The 14174-nt window shown below is 42.1% G+C and overlaps 1 protein-coding gene across 1 annotated transcript; it reads left to right on the forward strand.

The window, feature by feature from the left end:
• Window positions 1-741: 741 nt before the first annotated feature.
• Window positions 742-10978, forward strand: LOC136652557 (vomeronasal type-2 receptor 26-like). The gene is made up of 3 exons (XM_066629495.1): window positions 742-927; window positions 7606-7732; window positions 10074-10978. The coding sequence occupies exons 1-3, from the start codon at window positions 742-744 to the stop codon at window positions 10976-10978; spliced, it is 1218 nt and encodes a 405-aa protein (XP_066485592.1).
• The last annotated feature ends 3196 nt before the right edge of the window (window positions 10979-14174 follow it).

Here is a 14174-nt window from a genome sequence, read left to right on the forward strand (position 1 = left end):
GAAATGCTATTGTGGGTGGTACTACTATAAATGTATATGTGGTGCACATGACAATGCGCTAGACCTTATCTCTGCCACAATGTCAATCTAATTTCAGAATAGAGTACAAACATTATCAGCATGTCCTGGCCTTCCTTTTTGCCATTCATGAGATCAATAGGAATCCCAATCTCTTACCTAATGTGACCTTGGGCTTTAAAATCTATGACAACTTTTTTGAAGGAATGACCACATATAAGTCCATCCTGGATCTATTCTTCAAACAGCAAAGGAATGTACCCAATTACAAGTGTGGTAAGAAAGGTGATGTCTTGTCTGTCATTGGGGGATTCACGGTAGAGTATGTCATCCAATTGGCCAACATTCTTAGCCGCTACAAGTTTCCACAGGTATGTACATTCATATGCATGAATGGGTGGCATAAAACTGCTCTTCACTTGTTATATTATTTGAGACTTTATAAGTGAATGCCTTTTTTAGCACACCAATCTTGTCGCACTGATTATAATACTGCTAAGTCATGTCTCATATTCTAGGGATACAAACCATAGAGGTGATTTTAATCTTTCAAAAAATGGAAGATTGAAGCTCGGCAAAATATAACTTGGTTTGTATCAAATACATTACACATTACAGGACATTAAGTGATGGTTTGTGGACATGGTGAAAGGAAATGTGTTGTAACTCATTGAGAGCCCAACCATATGCATGACTACTCAAAAGCACATCTCATTGTGTTCTATGGGCAGTGGTGTAGCTAATAAGTACACATATAAGTCCATCCTGGATCTACTCTTCAAACAACAAAGGTATGTGCCCAATTACAAGTGTGATAAGAAAGGTGATGCCTTGTCCGTCATTGGGGGATTTATGGTAGAGTATGTCATCCAAATGGCCAACATTCTTAGCCACTACAAGTTTCCACAGGTATGTACATTCAGATGCATGAATGGGTGGCATAAAACCACTCTTCACTTATTATATTATTTGGGACTTTATCAGTGAATGCCTTTTTTTAGCTTGAAAAGTATTGCAAAGGGGTAATGCAATGCAGCAAGTAAACTGTTTATTCAGAAGAAATAACCATTTGAGAAGGTTCCTGAGATCTCAAGTTGTATAGGAGGACATAACAGGACTGATCTGTAATCCAGATGTGGGCAGAGAGACCTTCAGTTCTATATAATAATAATAATAATAATAATAATAATAATAATAATAATAATAATAATAATAATGTTTGTCGGGGTCACTGCCTCCCTCCCACCCCGACTGACCTGGAGAGGCAGGGGGAGGGAGACCCCACTGGCAGCAAAAGCCTCGGGAGGAGGAGGAGAGGCTGCCTGGACCCTGGGACCACCCGCCCAGCTGCCTGTTCCACCAAACACGAGGGAAAGAAGGGAGGCAGGGACCAGAGCCCCAGGCCCCTGTAAGGAAGTGGGAGGAGGGTGAGGGAGGAAGGGGGGAGCAGAGAGGGCTTTATAACGGAGGCCTGTGATGAGGGTGAGGGGGGCAAGGTGTGGAGCGGTTCCTGCTGCCCCACTGGTGAACACCACCCTCAAGAGACAGTGAGGAGGAGAAGGGTGCTGTGACCCCCTCCCTCTGGTCACCCAGCTGAGGCTCCTGAGGCACTTCCCTTCCCCCTTCGTTAGGCCTCCTCTCCCTTGCTGGGAAGGCCTGGGAGGCAGGGAACCAAGCTCCACGACGACATCCGCCTCGCCCCCACACGAAGCCTGACAATACTAATGTTGGTATCTATATACCTCCTTTCTTGGTCATCAGATTTCTCCTCAGACTTTAATTCAAGGTGGTTTGCATAGCAAGGTTTTCCAAACCCCGCAGGAACCTTTATAATAGAATAGTTCTGATCTTTCATACAAAGCCTCATTACAGCTGAAATTCTTCCCAGTCTGGCCGATTCTCCTCCCATGCACCTTGACAGCAACTCCTCCCTGCCACTGATCATGCACTCATTATCAGCATGTCGAGAGCTCCCAGATACTTCTGGTTGTTCCGAACTGGTGTCCCCAGATCTTCAGGCATACAAGGCAGCAGCTCTACCACTGAGCCAGACCTCCTGCCCTAAATATGCTTTTCAGTGCATAGCACCCAGGTTTGTATCCCAAGAAAATGTGTCATAATTGCAGACAGTTATATACAGTGTTCTTCAGCTTAAGCAAGCCAATCCTATCGCACTGATTTCAATACTGCTTAGTCATCTCTCATATTCTGGGGATACAAACCATAGAAGTGATTTTAATCTTTTAAAAAATGGAAACTTGAAGCTCGGCAAAACAATAGCTTGGTCTGAATCAAAGACGTTACCCGTTTTCAGGACATGAAGTGATGGCTTGTGGACAAGGTGAAAGGAAATGTTTTGTAGCTCATTGAGAGCACAACCCTATGCATGACTACTCAGAAGTGTCATTATGTTCTATGGGCAGTGGCATACCGAATGATTGTGTAGCCCAGTGCTAAGCTCAAAATGTTGCCTCGGAAGTGATGTCACAACCGGAAGTGACGTCACACCCGGGCTTTTAAATACAGGAAAGAACACACCTCCTCCTCCCAGCAGCTCTGCTGCCTCAGTGGCATAGCTAAGGCATCTATCTGCTACCTGGGTTCAAAGAAGATTTGTAGCCCCCCCCCAGATAAAATAAATGAAAAGTGTGCCCCTGATTGGTTCAAGATACTGTGATGGGGTGAAGAGGGATGGTTTTTCTCCCCTTGCTAAATATAAGAGGGGCATCACTTGAAAAAGTGCCTTTTTACCCGGCTAGCACGGGTAACTGTATTATGATGCATGGAAATGAGAGCTGACTCATATTTACACCTTCTTGGTTTCATGCTGTATCAAGATAATATGTCATTGCAACAAGTCAGTAACACAATTACATGTCATTGGCTCTCAGAACAATGAGTCTCATAGGTCGGTTTTGAGTTAAGATAATCCACTTTTTGTTCCATAAGGCAGTTGTTTTTATTTTCTGGTTAATTGGCCATAACTTTGATAGAATACAGATATTCCAATGCCATTTTGTTTCATTGCATTCTGCATTACATTACCTGTCCAATGATATATAACATGATGGTATTATTCATAAATACCAATATTTTCATACCAATATTTTCACAATATTGGTCACTAGTGTCAAGCTCAGCTAGTTGTCCCGCTAAAGCTTGATGCCCGGTGCAACTGCTACCCCCTGTACCCCCTTAGCTAAGCCACTGTCTATGGGGCTTCCTCCCAGGAATGTGTGCAGACAATTGCAGACTTATTATAATTTATTGATGGAAATGTTTACAAAGATGCATTGTTCAGTATACTTAGCATATCATTGATAAGCAAAAGTCTGGATTGTAATAAATATTTTGGTTTGGAAAACGGTTGTTAATTTTCTAAGGTGTTCTGAGCCATGTTTTCCCCCATTAGATTACCTATGGTACCTATGAGAAACCAGCCACAAAAAATAATTTCCCTTCTCTATACTGGATGGCAATAAGGGAAGGTACTCTGCACATCGGCATAGTCCAGCTACTGCTGCATTTCCAATGGACATGGATTGGTCTCATTGTTTCAGAGGCTGATAGTGGAGAAGGCTTCCTGCAGAGGCTGACACCACTGCTAACCCAGCACAGCATTTGTGTTGCATTCTTAGAAAGGACTATCGTTGTCAAGGATCTTAATTTGGATAACACTCAAAATGCATTAATGCAAAACATATTCAAGATACGCTCCACACTTTTATCCACTACAGTCAACGTTGTTATTGTTGACGGAGACGCTCAGACTCTGGAACCATTGGTAGCCATTTTATACGTAGCTGAATTTATACATAAACGTCTTATAGGGAAGGTTTGGATCACGTCACCTCAGTGGGATTTCGTCAGCAATGTTGACACTAAGGGCTTCTGTGCAAAAACATTCCATGGGACTTTGTCTTTCACAACCTCCGTGAAGGCCGTGCCAGGATTCCAGGACTTCCTTCAGACTCTAAAACCTAAAAAGTCGCTTGCACGTTTTCTCTGCCTTTTCTACAAATCTGCATTCGGGTGTTGCCATGATGGGAAAATTAAAACTTGTAAACACTGTACCGGAGAGGAGAAACTGGAGAGCCTGCCTCAGACTCTATTTGAGATGGAGATGAGTGATGTGAGCTACCGTATTTACAATGGTCTCTATGCTGTAGCACATGCTTTAAATGCCATATATACGTCCAGGCCAAAAACAATGCTGAACACAGGCAAACCTTTGAACATTGAACCCTGGCAGGTATATTCCTCACTGTATTGAAAAGGTTATGTATATTGCAATCCCAAGCACACTTACTAGGAAGATAATTGGAGCACAGTGGAAATCACTTCTATGTAAACTTGCTGTGGATTGAGTGGGTGGTGTGGGTGAAATCATGTTCCCAGGCACATGGGGGGGCATATTGCTAAAGCTAAGCAGATCTGAAACTTGCAGGACTTTGATGACTGACCTCTTGGATTTGCCATTTTGCTTTATAGCCCAAGCCTATGCTTGTCTACTCAGATATAAGTCCATTGTGTTCAATGGGGTTTACTCCTAGGAAACCGCATAGGGCTGAAGACTTAAGTTCCAAAATGTAAGAAAAGCAGAATATAACAGGAATGTGTGATTCAGGCTGCGGGCAAGACAGAACTGCCCCTTTGTAGCCCATGGAAAAGTGCCACAGCTTTCCCGCCTGCTTACACCTGAGGAGGCTCTCTTTACATTCGAGAAAGTAGGGGCGAGGAGAGCCTCCTCGGGTGTAAGCAGGCAGGGCACCTGCGGTGCTTTTCCAAGGACAAAGACAGGGCAGTTCTGCCACACCTATTGCTCTGAACCGCACGACCCTGAAATATTAATTTTCATTGTGAAAGCATCCACAAAGCTCCCTGGAAACCTTTGAGTAGAGGAGCAAATTGAATACTTCAATAGGGCCCAATCCTACCCAATTTCCAGCACCAATGAGCTGCACCGTAGCCCCAAGTAAAGGAAAAATTATTCCCTGACCTCGACAAGGCCTCTGTGACTACCCCCACAGGGTATAGCAGAATGCAGAGCAGGCCCCATTGACACAGTTGCATCAGTGCGGCAAAGTTTGGATTGGGCCTATAGATGTGGAAATGTTGGATTTGATGGTGAGCTGAGAGGAGAGGAAGATGAGGAAGATCTGCCAAGTGTATTCTAATAGTTTTTAATAAAAGAAAAAAGTTCTTTTAACTTGAACATCCCAGGTTTACAGGTGCCTTTTCTGAACAGGGATTTGGTAATACTGTGCGCAATATACATTGAAGCTATCAGCTGTTTTCTGTTTTTGTCCAATCTAGATGCACTCTTTTTTGAAGAATGTCCACTTTAACAATGGTGCTGGCCATGAAGTCTGGTTTGCCAATCAGGAACTGTCTTCTGGACTTGATGTCATCAACTGGGTCACTTTCCCCAATCAATCCTTCCTTAAGATCCCAGCTGGAAAGATTTCTCCAAGTCAAGAGTTTACCATCCATGACGAGGCCATTGTGTGGAATAGCAGATTTCAGCAGGTAGGGCTAAAATCCTTCAGCAAGGTCACCTCTTCATTTGTTGGGAACATTCCTGAACATGAGAGCATTCCTGGAGGCATGCACTGCATGCTATGGTGGGGGCAGGATTGAGAGGCCTTTGAGATGTAAAGGAGCATACTTTCCCCTGACCTCTGTATAGGCCCCCTGACAGCCTAGGGGTCTCCTTGTACCTATACCAGCTCTATAACTGGTATAAGCTTGAGGAGAGCCAGAGGGTGGGGAAGCTTGAAAACTAGGGGATAGGATTCGACATGCATGACTCCCGCCATATCAATCCCTCCCCTCCCTGACAGACCCCTGTTCCTCCCCTGAAGTGCCCTATTACTCCTCCTCCTCTGCCCAATACCCAACCCTGCCAACAACTTACTTGAGTCTCCATTTATGGCAGCCAGAAAGTGTCCTGCAATGCTGGAATGTGAGTCCTAGCAGTGCCGGGCGACCAAAGGATTTTACCCCTGCAGCGCAATCGTATACCTGACTACTCAGAAATAAGTCTGACTAAGTTGAATTGGGCTTACTGTCGGGAAAGTGTATTTAGGATTGCAGCCTTACAGTCACAGCTAGTATTGTACAAGTATTGTAGGAATGCTGAAAAAATCCATTACTACATATACCTAAAGTTAATATCCAAATGAATATTATTCATAATATTGTTATTATGAATATTATTCTGTTCTATTTTCCCCAAACATCCAAGAAGCTGTAAATCTATCCACACTTACCTCGAGTAAGTCCCATTGACTATCACTGTTAAAAGCTTATACATATTATCTTGTTAAAAGTACGAATCTGAAACATTTCCCCAACATACATACCATGCTAATATATTAAAAATAAAATGCAGATTGAAATGAATGGGGATCCATCCAAAATTAGTTCGTGACTCACCTAATGGGTCCTGACCAACAGTTAGAGAAACAGTGAATAAGACTGCAGCCTTAGAATCACAGATCAGTATTATCCAGGTTTTGTAGGATTGCTACGACTACACCATTAGTACACACAACTAAAGTAAATATCCTCATCCACTTTATCCTAAACTTCTACTGGGTCATTCCTGTCCTCTACAGACACAGAATAAAATCATTTTAAACATATTTGCAAGGCAGGTAGCCTATCATGCTGATTACTCAAATATCTATATTGAAGAAAAAATTTCAAATAGATAGCTGGGTTTTGAGTTGGGCCCCACCTTTTAACAAGTTGAAACACACAGAAAAAAGGAGGATGTCCCTAGTGTTGAGTATTAAAAGACAGCTTCCTCTTATGTCCCATTTTTTTTATTCTTAGATGCTACCCCATTCAGAATCTAATTGCTACTGGGCACTCGCGTACCATGGAGGGTAAAGGGGGACAGACGTCCCAGGGTTCCACACCTCTGCCCCCCTGCCAGCATCCATGCCTCCATCCATGCCTCCCAACTACCACTTTCGCCACTTTCAGCTGCCCTTGTGAGACCTTCTGGGGGCCGGGGAAGTTGCATATGGCCTCCTCCTGCCCTCCGGAGGCCTTCTGTAACCTCTGGAAGGCTTTTGAAAGCCCTCATGTTTAAAAGCCATTATAAGAACTCCAGAGGACCAGAGGAAACCACGTGTGGCCTGGATGTGATGGTAAGGGGTGGCAACCAGTGGGGGGGGGAGCAGTATTCTGTGATCCTGGCCCCAGTCGGCACAGGGGCCAGGATTGCCAGTGCAATTGCCAATTCCCTGACGAAATAAAAGCACGCTGAGTTTTCTGCTAGCAGAAAGGCACTTTGGGATTAAAACCAAATCCTAGTGAATTTCCTACTTCTTTGGGACTGTGCTCTGAACTGTTTTGAATCCCAGTAGGAAAAACAAATCTCTCTACTGACTCTCCCTGAAGTCAAATACCACAGGAGTCTACAGCAGGTCACTGGCAACAGGAGTCCTCTGTTGCTGGTCAGGATCAAGTTGATCTCCTGTTCTTTATCTGCTGAAGTGCACTGAAAGAGAAGGATGGTCATGGTGGTGGGCATCCAATGTTTGCTTCAGTGTTTCTTCCGTTCTTTCTTCTTAGAATCCTCCTGGTTCAACCTGTGTTGAGAGCTGCCATGTCGGACACAGCAAGACGGTTCGAGAAGAGAAAGCAATCTGTTGCTATGATTGTACTCCATGTCCAGATGACATGATATCTAACCAGACAGGTGATTGACAGTTGTTGATTTTCCAGGAAATATTTGCAATTATTTGTCCACTCTAACACCATAACATATGCCTAGGTATGGTCTGTTTTTCTCCAAACACTTAAATCATGATGCAAGGATTCTTAAAGGTAAACTGGTTACAACTATAATAAGGGAGGAACCTTGGTAATGATCTTCATATCCTCTTCAGACCTGCAGTTTTTGGGGGTGGGGGGAACAGACTGTCTCTCAGGAGCCCCTGAAGACATGTCTGTTCATCCACTGTTGGCTCCTCCTCCTCTCTCCTTTATCAGAAGAGGTAAGATCTTTCCATGGTACAGGTACCACAGATTTTGAAAGCCCGACCGGGGTGTGGGGGGCCTTTCTTCTCTGAAACCTAATTGTCTGGGACAGTATTGGGGGAGGTGCAGTGTCTGCAATCTAGCTGCTAGCTACATGCTAATATACCATATGGAATAAAAAGCATGAAGCGTTAATTTTAAGTTGGAAATTTAAGATAAGTATGTGTTAATATTGTCCCTGGCTTTGATTGACTGATTTGGCTAAAAGCCCTGGATACACTGAAGGCGTTAATGAGAAATGTTTTAAGGATGTTGAATGTGCTCTTTATCTTTGTGTGGAATAAATTGGTCGTGGATTATAATTATAAATATAATTTGGTGTGTGGACTAAAGTCCAGAATTACTTGTGGACATAATTTTTATTAGACTTGAAAGAGTTTTGTCTCCTTGAGACTGTTTCTTTCATTTTGTTTTTCTCCTTTAATCACACTGTTATCTGTAAGAAAAATTTGAAAAATGCCTGACTGAAAATACATGTGGTGGAAGTAAGGAGAATAATACACTGTGGACATCTTGTGGATTAGAGAGAAATTGTAAGATGGAGCCTGTTCCAGATATTTGGACTCCAATGATCCTCAAAAATTTGGATAAATTGCTCACAATCAGAAGACAGCACTTGAGTTAGTCCTTGCAGATTCAAGCCAGTTTAAAGACTCTCTCTCAATAGATAGATGTGTGCAAGGAGCAATTGGAAGATGTAAAGAAAACAGAAGATAAACAGAAGGAGAAAGCGGAAAAGATGATGGTGAGGAATGAAATCATCGTCAGAAGAGTGGTTACAGAAATTAGAAGAGTGGAAAATCAACAGGATCTAGAGGGGACGCTAATGGAGATTGAAATAGAGAAGATGGACAGAGTAACATGGGTGCACAAAATACAAATATGTTGGAACAAGAAGAAGAAAACATATCCCAGTTAACTGGAAGAATGAACATACCTTATGCAAGAAAATGTGGGCTTATTGGATTCTGCAATGGAAATAAATTATTAAAGATATTACAAAGAAAAAAAAATGGAAAGAAACAAAGAAAAAGAAACCTGAGGGTTAACCTGAGGATTAAAGAAAATTGGAGGATTCTATTTAGTTAACAACTGGTTTAAATTTACTTAAAAAATAAATGTATACGAAATTGATATATATGAATTAAAATGAATTAGAAAAAAAATAGCTGGAAATGGTAGCGTGTTGATGAATTGATTTATAGGTAATTATTGTGTTAAAGAGAAAAAATGTATTCCGATTGGAGAATTAGATTGGAGAATGGTAATGAACATATTAGAAGAGATTGTTGCTTTTATTAAAATTTGGAAATTAGATTATTATCATTTGATTTTAATGAGTAATTGAACTAGTTGAGATGATAAAAAGTGAATATTTAGAAAAGATATTATAGGAAATTAGGAAAAATCCAATATATTTGATAAACGAAATATATAAATGAGTAGAAGAGTTAGAAGTAGATGGAAAAATTGTTTTATATGTTGTTATACTTTGATAATTAGATTATTTTGTTTTAATATTAATGAGTAATTGAAGTAAGTTTATGTTTGATAGAAAGTGAAAATTTAGAAAATATAGTACAGGGCAATAGGGAAAATTTAGTATATATTATATAAATTAATGGATAAACTAATAAGAGGCAGAAGTAGATGAGTAGTAGATTAGGAGATATAGTATGATTAATGGTATATGGTATGGAGCACTCCTAAATGTATGTTATATGTTTGTATGTCTGTGTGTGTTATAAATAAATAAATAAATAAATAAATAAATAAATAAATAAATAAATAAATAAGGGAGGAAACTTCAGAGGCAGTCCATTATACAGTTCAGTGCACTTAACTCCACTGCTGCCTGTCACTTTCTGAATTTTGTCACTCCCCTGATACTAAGCATTTTTCACCAGGAAAATGAGGAAATCTTGTCCAGCATTTGCTTTCAAACTTCCATCATTCTTCTGGATTCATGCAGCTACTGACACTCTCTTTGTCCTTTTCAGATGCAGCTCATTGTGACAAATGCCCAGAAGATCAGTACCCAAACAAGAATCAAGATCAATGTATCCCCAAAGAGACAGCCTTCCTAAACTACGAGGAACCCTTAGGAATCAGTTTGGTTTCTATTGCTGTTTCCTTTACAGCAATAACAGTTATGGTGATACTGATCTTTTTAAAGAACTGGAACACTCCCATTGTCAAAGCCAACAATCAAAACCTCACCTGCATTCTTCTCACCTCCATCCTGCTTTGCTACCTTTCCTCCCTGCTCTTCATCGGCAAACCTAGAAAGGTCTCCTGCCTTCTCCGACAATTGGCTTTTGGCATCATTTTCTCTGTGGCTGTTTCTTCTGTTTTGGCTAAAACCATCACTGTAGTCCTGGCCTTCATGGCCACCCAGCCAGGGAACAGGATGAGGAAATGGCTGGGGAAAAAAGTGGCCCACTCCATTGTTCTTTCCTGTTCCCTCATTCAAGTGGGGATCTGCACTGTATGGCTGTCCACCTCTCCTCCATTTCCAGATGTTGACATGCACTCCCAGACTGAGCACATCATAGTGGAGTGTAATGAAGGGTCGATCATCATGCTCTATTCTGTCCTGGGTTACGTTGGTTTTCTGGCCCTCACCAGCTTCACAGTCGCTTTCCTTGCCCGAAAACTGCCAGATACTTTCAATGAAGCCAAATTCATCACCTTCAGCATGCTGGTCTTCTGCAGCGTGTGGATCTCCTTCATTCCTGCTTACCTGAGCAGCAAGGGGAAAGACGTGGTGGCCGTGGAGGTCTTTGCCATCTTGGCTTCCAACACTGGCCTTCTAATTTGCATTTTTCTCCCTAAATGCTATGTTATTGTGCTAAAACCAGCTCTCAACTCCAAGCAGCTGCTAACAGAGAAAAGAAGTAATTAAATCCGATTCCAAGATGATAGTTGTTTTGCATGTTTCTCTCTCTCTATGTTTCCATACAGCAAGAATACTAGGGCACAGCATATCACATTTTTAACTCAGATCAGATTCTTTGGTATGGAATGTACACGGAGGGATGAGAAATCATTTCAGCATCAATAGTTGCATCTCCTTGGCAGCTATCCAAGGATAATGTTAATAATGCAGGATAAAGACACAACCCAGAAGTCAAAATGATGAAACAAGGAAATAGAAACTTCATATAAATGCATGATACTGAGGCAGCACAGGGTCACCAAAACAACCCAAAGGTTTCCATCCTTTAAGACAGGGGTGTAAAACCTTTTGGCAAAATGGCCACATCATCTCTCTCACACTGTGTCAGGGGCTGGGGAAAAAAAGAATGAATTCAGGTTAAAAGTTGAATAAATATACATAAGTTTACATAAATTAATATACTAGAGGTGGAACTTATATGAATGAATGAAGGTCTTGCAATAGCTCAAGGCCTATAAAAGGCCTTACAAAAGGCAAGGCCGGCCTTTTCTTTGCTGCTGCTACTGCATCACAGATGTGAATCAGCAAGCAGTGGAGGGAGCCCTCATCCCACAGCTAATGTGAGAGGTCAAACAGTCGCCAAACAGTCACCCTCATGCTGAGAGCAGTTGCATCTGGCCAGTGCAGGCTCCAGCAAGTTTCTGGAGGGCCAGAGGCTCATTGGAGACTGGGGTGTCCCTGAGGGTTGCATTGGGATTCTTCAATGGCCGCAAGTGACCCCATGGCAGGGGTTTGGGTACCCCTGTTCTAAGAGTAGTATCTTCCTCCAAGAAGTCCTTCTTTCACAGGAAGAACACTTTATCTGAGTAGAGGAAGGGAATCTCTGTAGTCCAAACTATTGGAAATTTTCTATAGTTCTGAGTTTTGTTTTTTTTCTAATCATGGATATTTCTGGTCATGATCCAATAACCTAATTTCTTCTCAGCATTATAAAGTGCTGCTTCTCAGTACTTTTACCACAGTACACTTATAACGGGCCCTTTTCTTTCAATGTTTATCATCTAGATCTCAGCCACACAGTCATAATGAACTCCAGGTTGATGCATTAGACCAGAATAAGCACCCAACACTGCTGCACTGGTGCGGTCACTGGGTCGGAAAGAGAAAAATTGCGATATGCCGTCTGTGGTATCATGAAGGGGTGTGGAAGGTGCGTACTGCATTGGCTGACACCCTCAGGGAGATGGAACCACTAGTGGTCGACATTTTGAAAACCTTTTAGACTATTTGAATTTATGAATAATAGCATCATGTTATATGGGACTTGAATGTTATATATGGGAATAGTAATTGCATGCAGAACATAAATGAAACAAACCATGTTGAATTATCTGCATTCCATCACACATTGAGCCATTTAACCCCCAAAAAGAAAACACAACTGCCTTATGTAACAAAAAGTGAATTTGCTGAACTCAAAACTCACCAGTAACACTGATTGTTCCAAGTACCAATGATGTGTTATTGTGACACAGCAGGCAACCAATACGGTGTTCATTTGCAAGGAACAGCAAATTAAGCGCAGCTTGACTTGACTCAAGTTATGAGTCTCCACCCCCTTTAACTTGACTCGAAAAGGAGCCCGAACAAGCGGACTTTCCTACTTGCCTAGAGCATTCTGGGGACTCTAAAAGACTTAAGTCCTGAGTTTTTAGGTAAAAAAGGCAACTGCAGCTCTGTGGACAAAAACGGAGCTGCTGGCAGGGTGTGTGTTTATGTGCATGTTGGAGCTCTCATTTAATACTCCCCTGATGTCCCCTTCATATCTGTAAAGAAGGTGGGAGGGGGTGGAACAAACTGTGAGTGCACAGACAGAAGTGGCAAGAGGGGGGAGGGTCACATGCAGCAGCAGGCAGGCTTACCAGTATGACCCACTCCTTTGCAGCTCTACTCATAAGTAGTTTCATTGTGACCAGTCATTCAAGGAGCCTGCTGAAACCATGCCATGACTCCTGGATGGCTATGAATTACCACCACCACCACTCCCGCCGCCTTCTTCCCTCACTCGTCCAGGGAAAAAATCTTCTTCCAATTATCACTAGTTCCTTTAGAGATGGACAAGGGAGCCCACCCGCCTGCTTCTCAATGCAAATCCAAAACATTAAGTCTTCCCTGCCTCCCAGCTGGAAATGCCCAGCTGCAAATGCCGGTCTGAATGATGGCCCCACAATGTCTTTCACACCTCCAAAAAAGTAAGCAAGCACACCCAGACAGAGACAGAATTGATTCTGCATGTGTGGGGACTCCTTTCCGAGTGACCTCAGACCCGAGTCAGTGCCAGAGTAAATAATATATAGCACTAAATTCATAGCATGGGATGGCTGCTTTGCCTTCTTTTTTATTTTTTTATAAGTCAAATAGCAGTTGGAGGACCTGCCATATGGAGCAAAAGTTTCAGGATGTGGCCGCAGTTCTTTTGGACTTTGCTTTGGTTCCACTCCTGATCTCACCACTATACAATATTCCAGCAGTTTGCAAACTTTGTAGAGGCCCCACAGGCTGCAGCCTGATTTCTAAATGCCAAGGAATGTGGCTATAATGGTGATTGGGCAGGAGTGCTCTCCCCCCTCCCGATTAGCAGCTTGTTGCACCCTTGATGCACAGTCTGCCCTGTCAGTTTCACACCCAAACAAATATGGGGTCAAGTCCCACTAGTGGGTTTCAGACTCACAGTTTGGAAACTGCTACACGATTTGAAACAGAACAATGTTTGCATTGACAAACCATTTGGTGCTTCTTTCTGTTTAAATTTTCACACAGGAGCATGACTGGAAACGTAACCATATGTCCAAAAGTCCTAAACCCCCCTACCATCCACCATTGTTTTGTTACATTAAATACTATCCCCACAGTTTTAAAAAAAAATTCCAACAGACCATTTTTCATATGTAGTGTAATAAAATTTGGCCCATCTGCCTAGCACTCCTTTATCAGATTTATCTAACATATAGCAACTCATCTATGGAAAGGGGTGAAATCTGAATGGGGATCACAAGGAAGGCAACCCACATCTCACCATGATCCCAGTTCAGACTCCCTTCCACAAAATTGCATACCGTTTGATCTTTGTAAACATTTATGTTTTTCATTTCATGAAGATGATCAGGGAGATGTTTAGATACTCTGTAATTATCCAAAGTAC

The sequence above is a fragment of the Tiliqua scincoides genome, chromosome 5 (genome assembly GCF_035046505.1).
Source record: "Tiliqua scincoides isolate rTilSci1 chromosome 5, rTilSci1.hap2, whole genome shotgun sequence".
NCBI lineage: Eukaryota > Metazoa > Chordata > Lepidosauria > Squamata > Scincidae > Tiliqua > Tiliqua scincoides.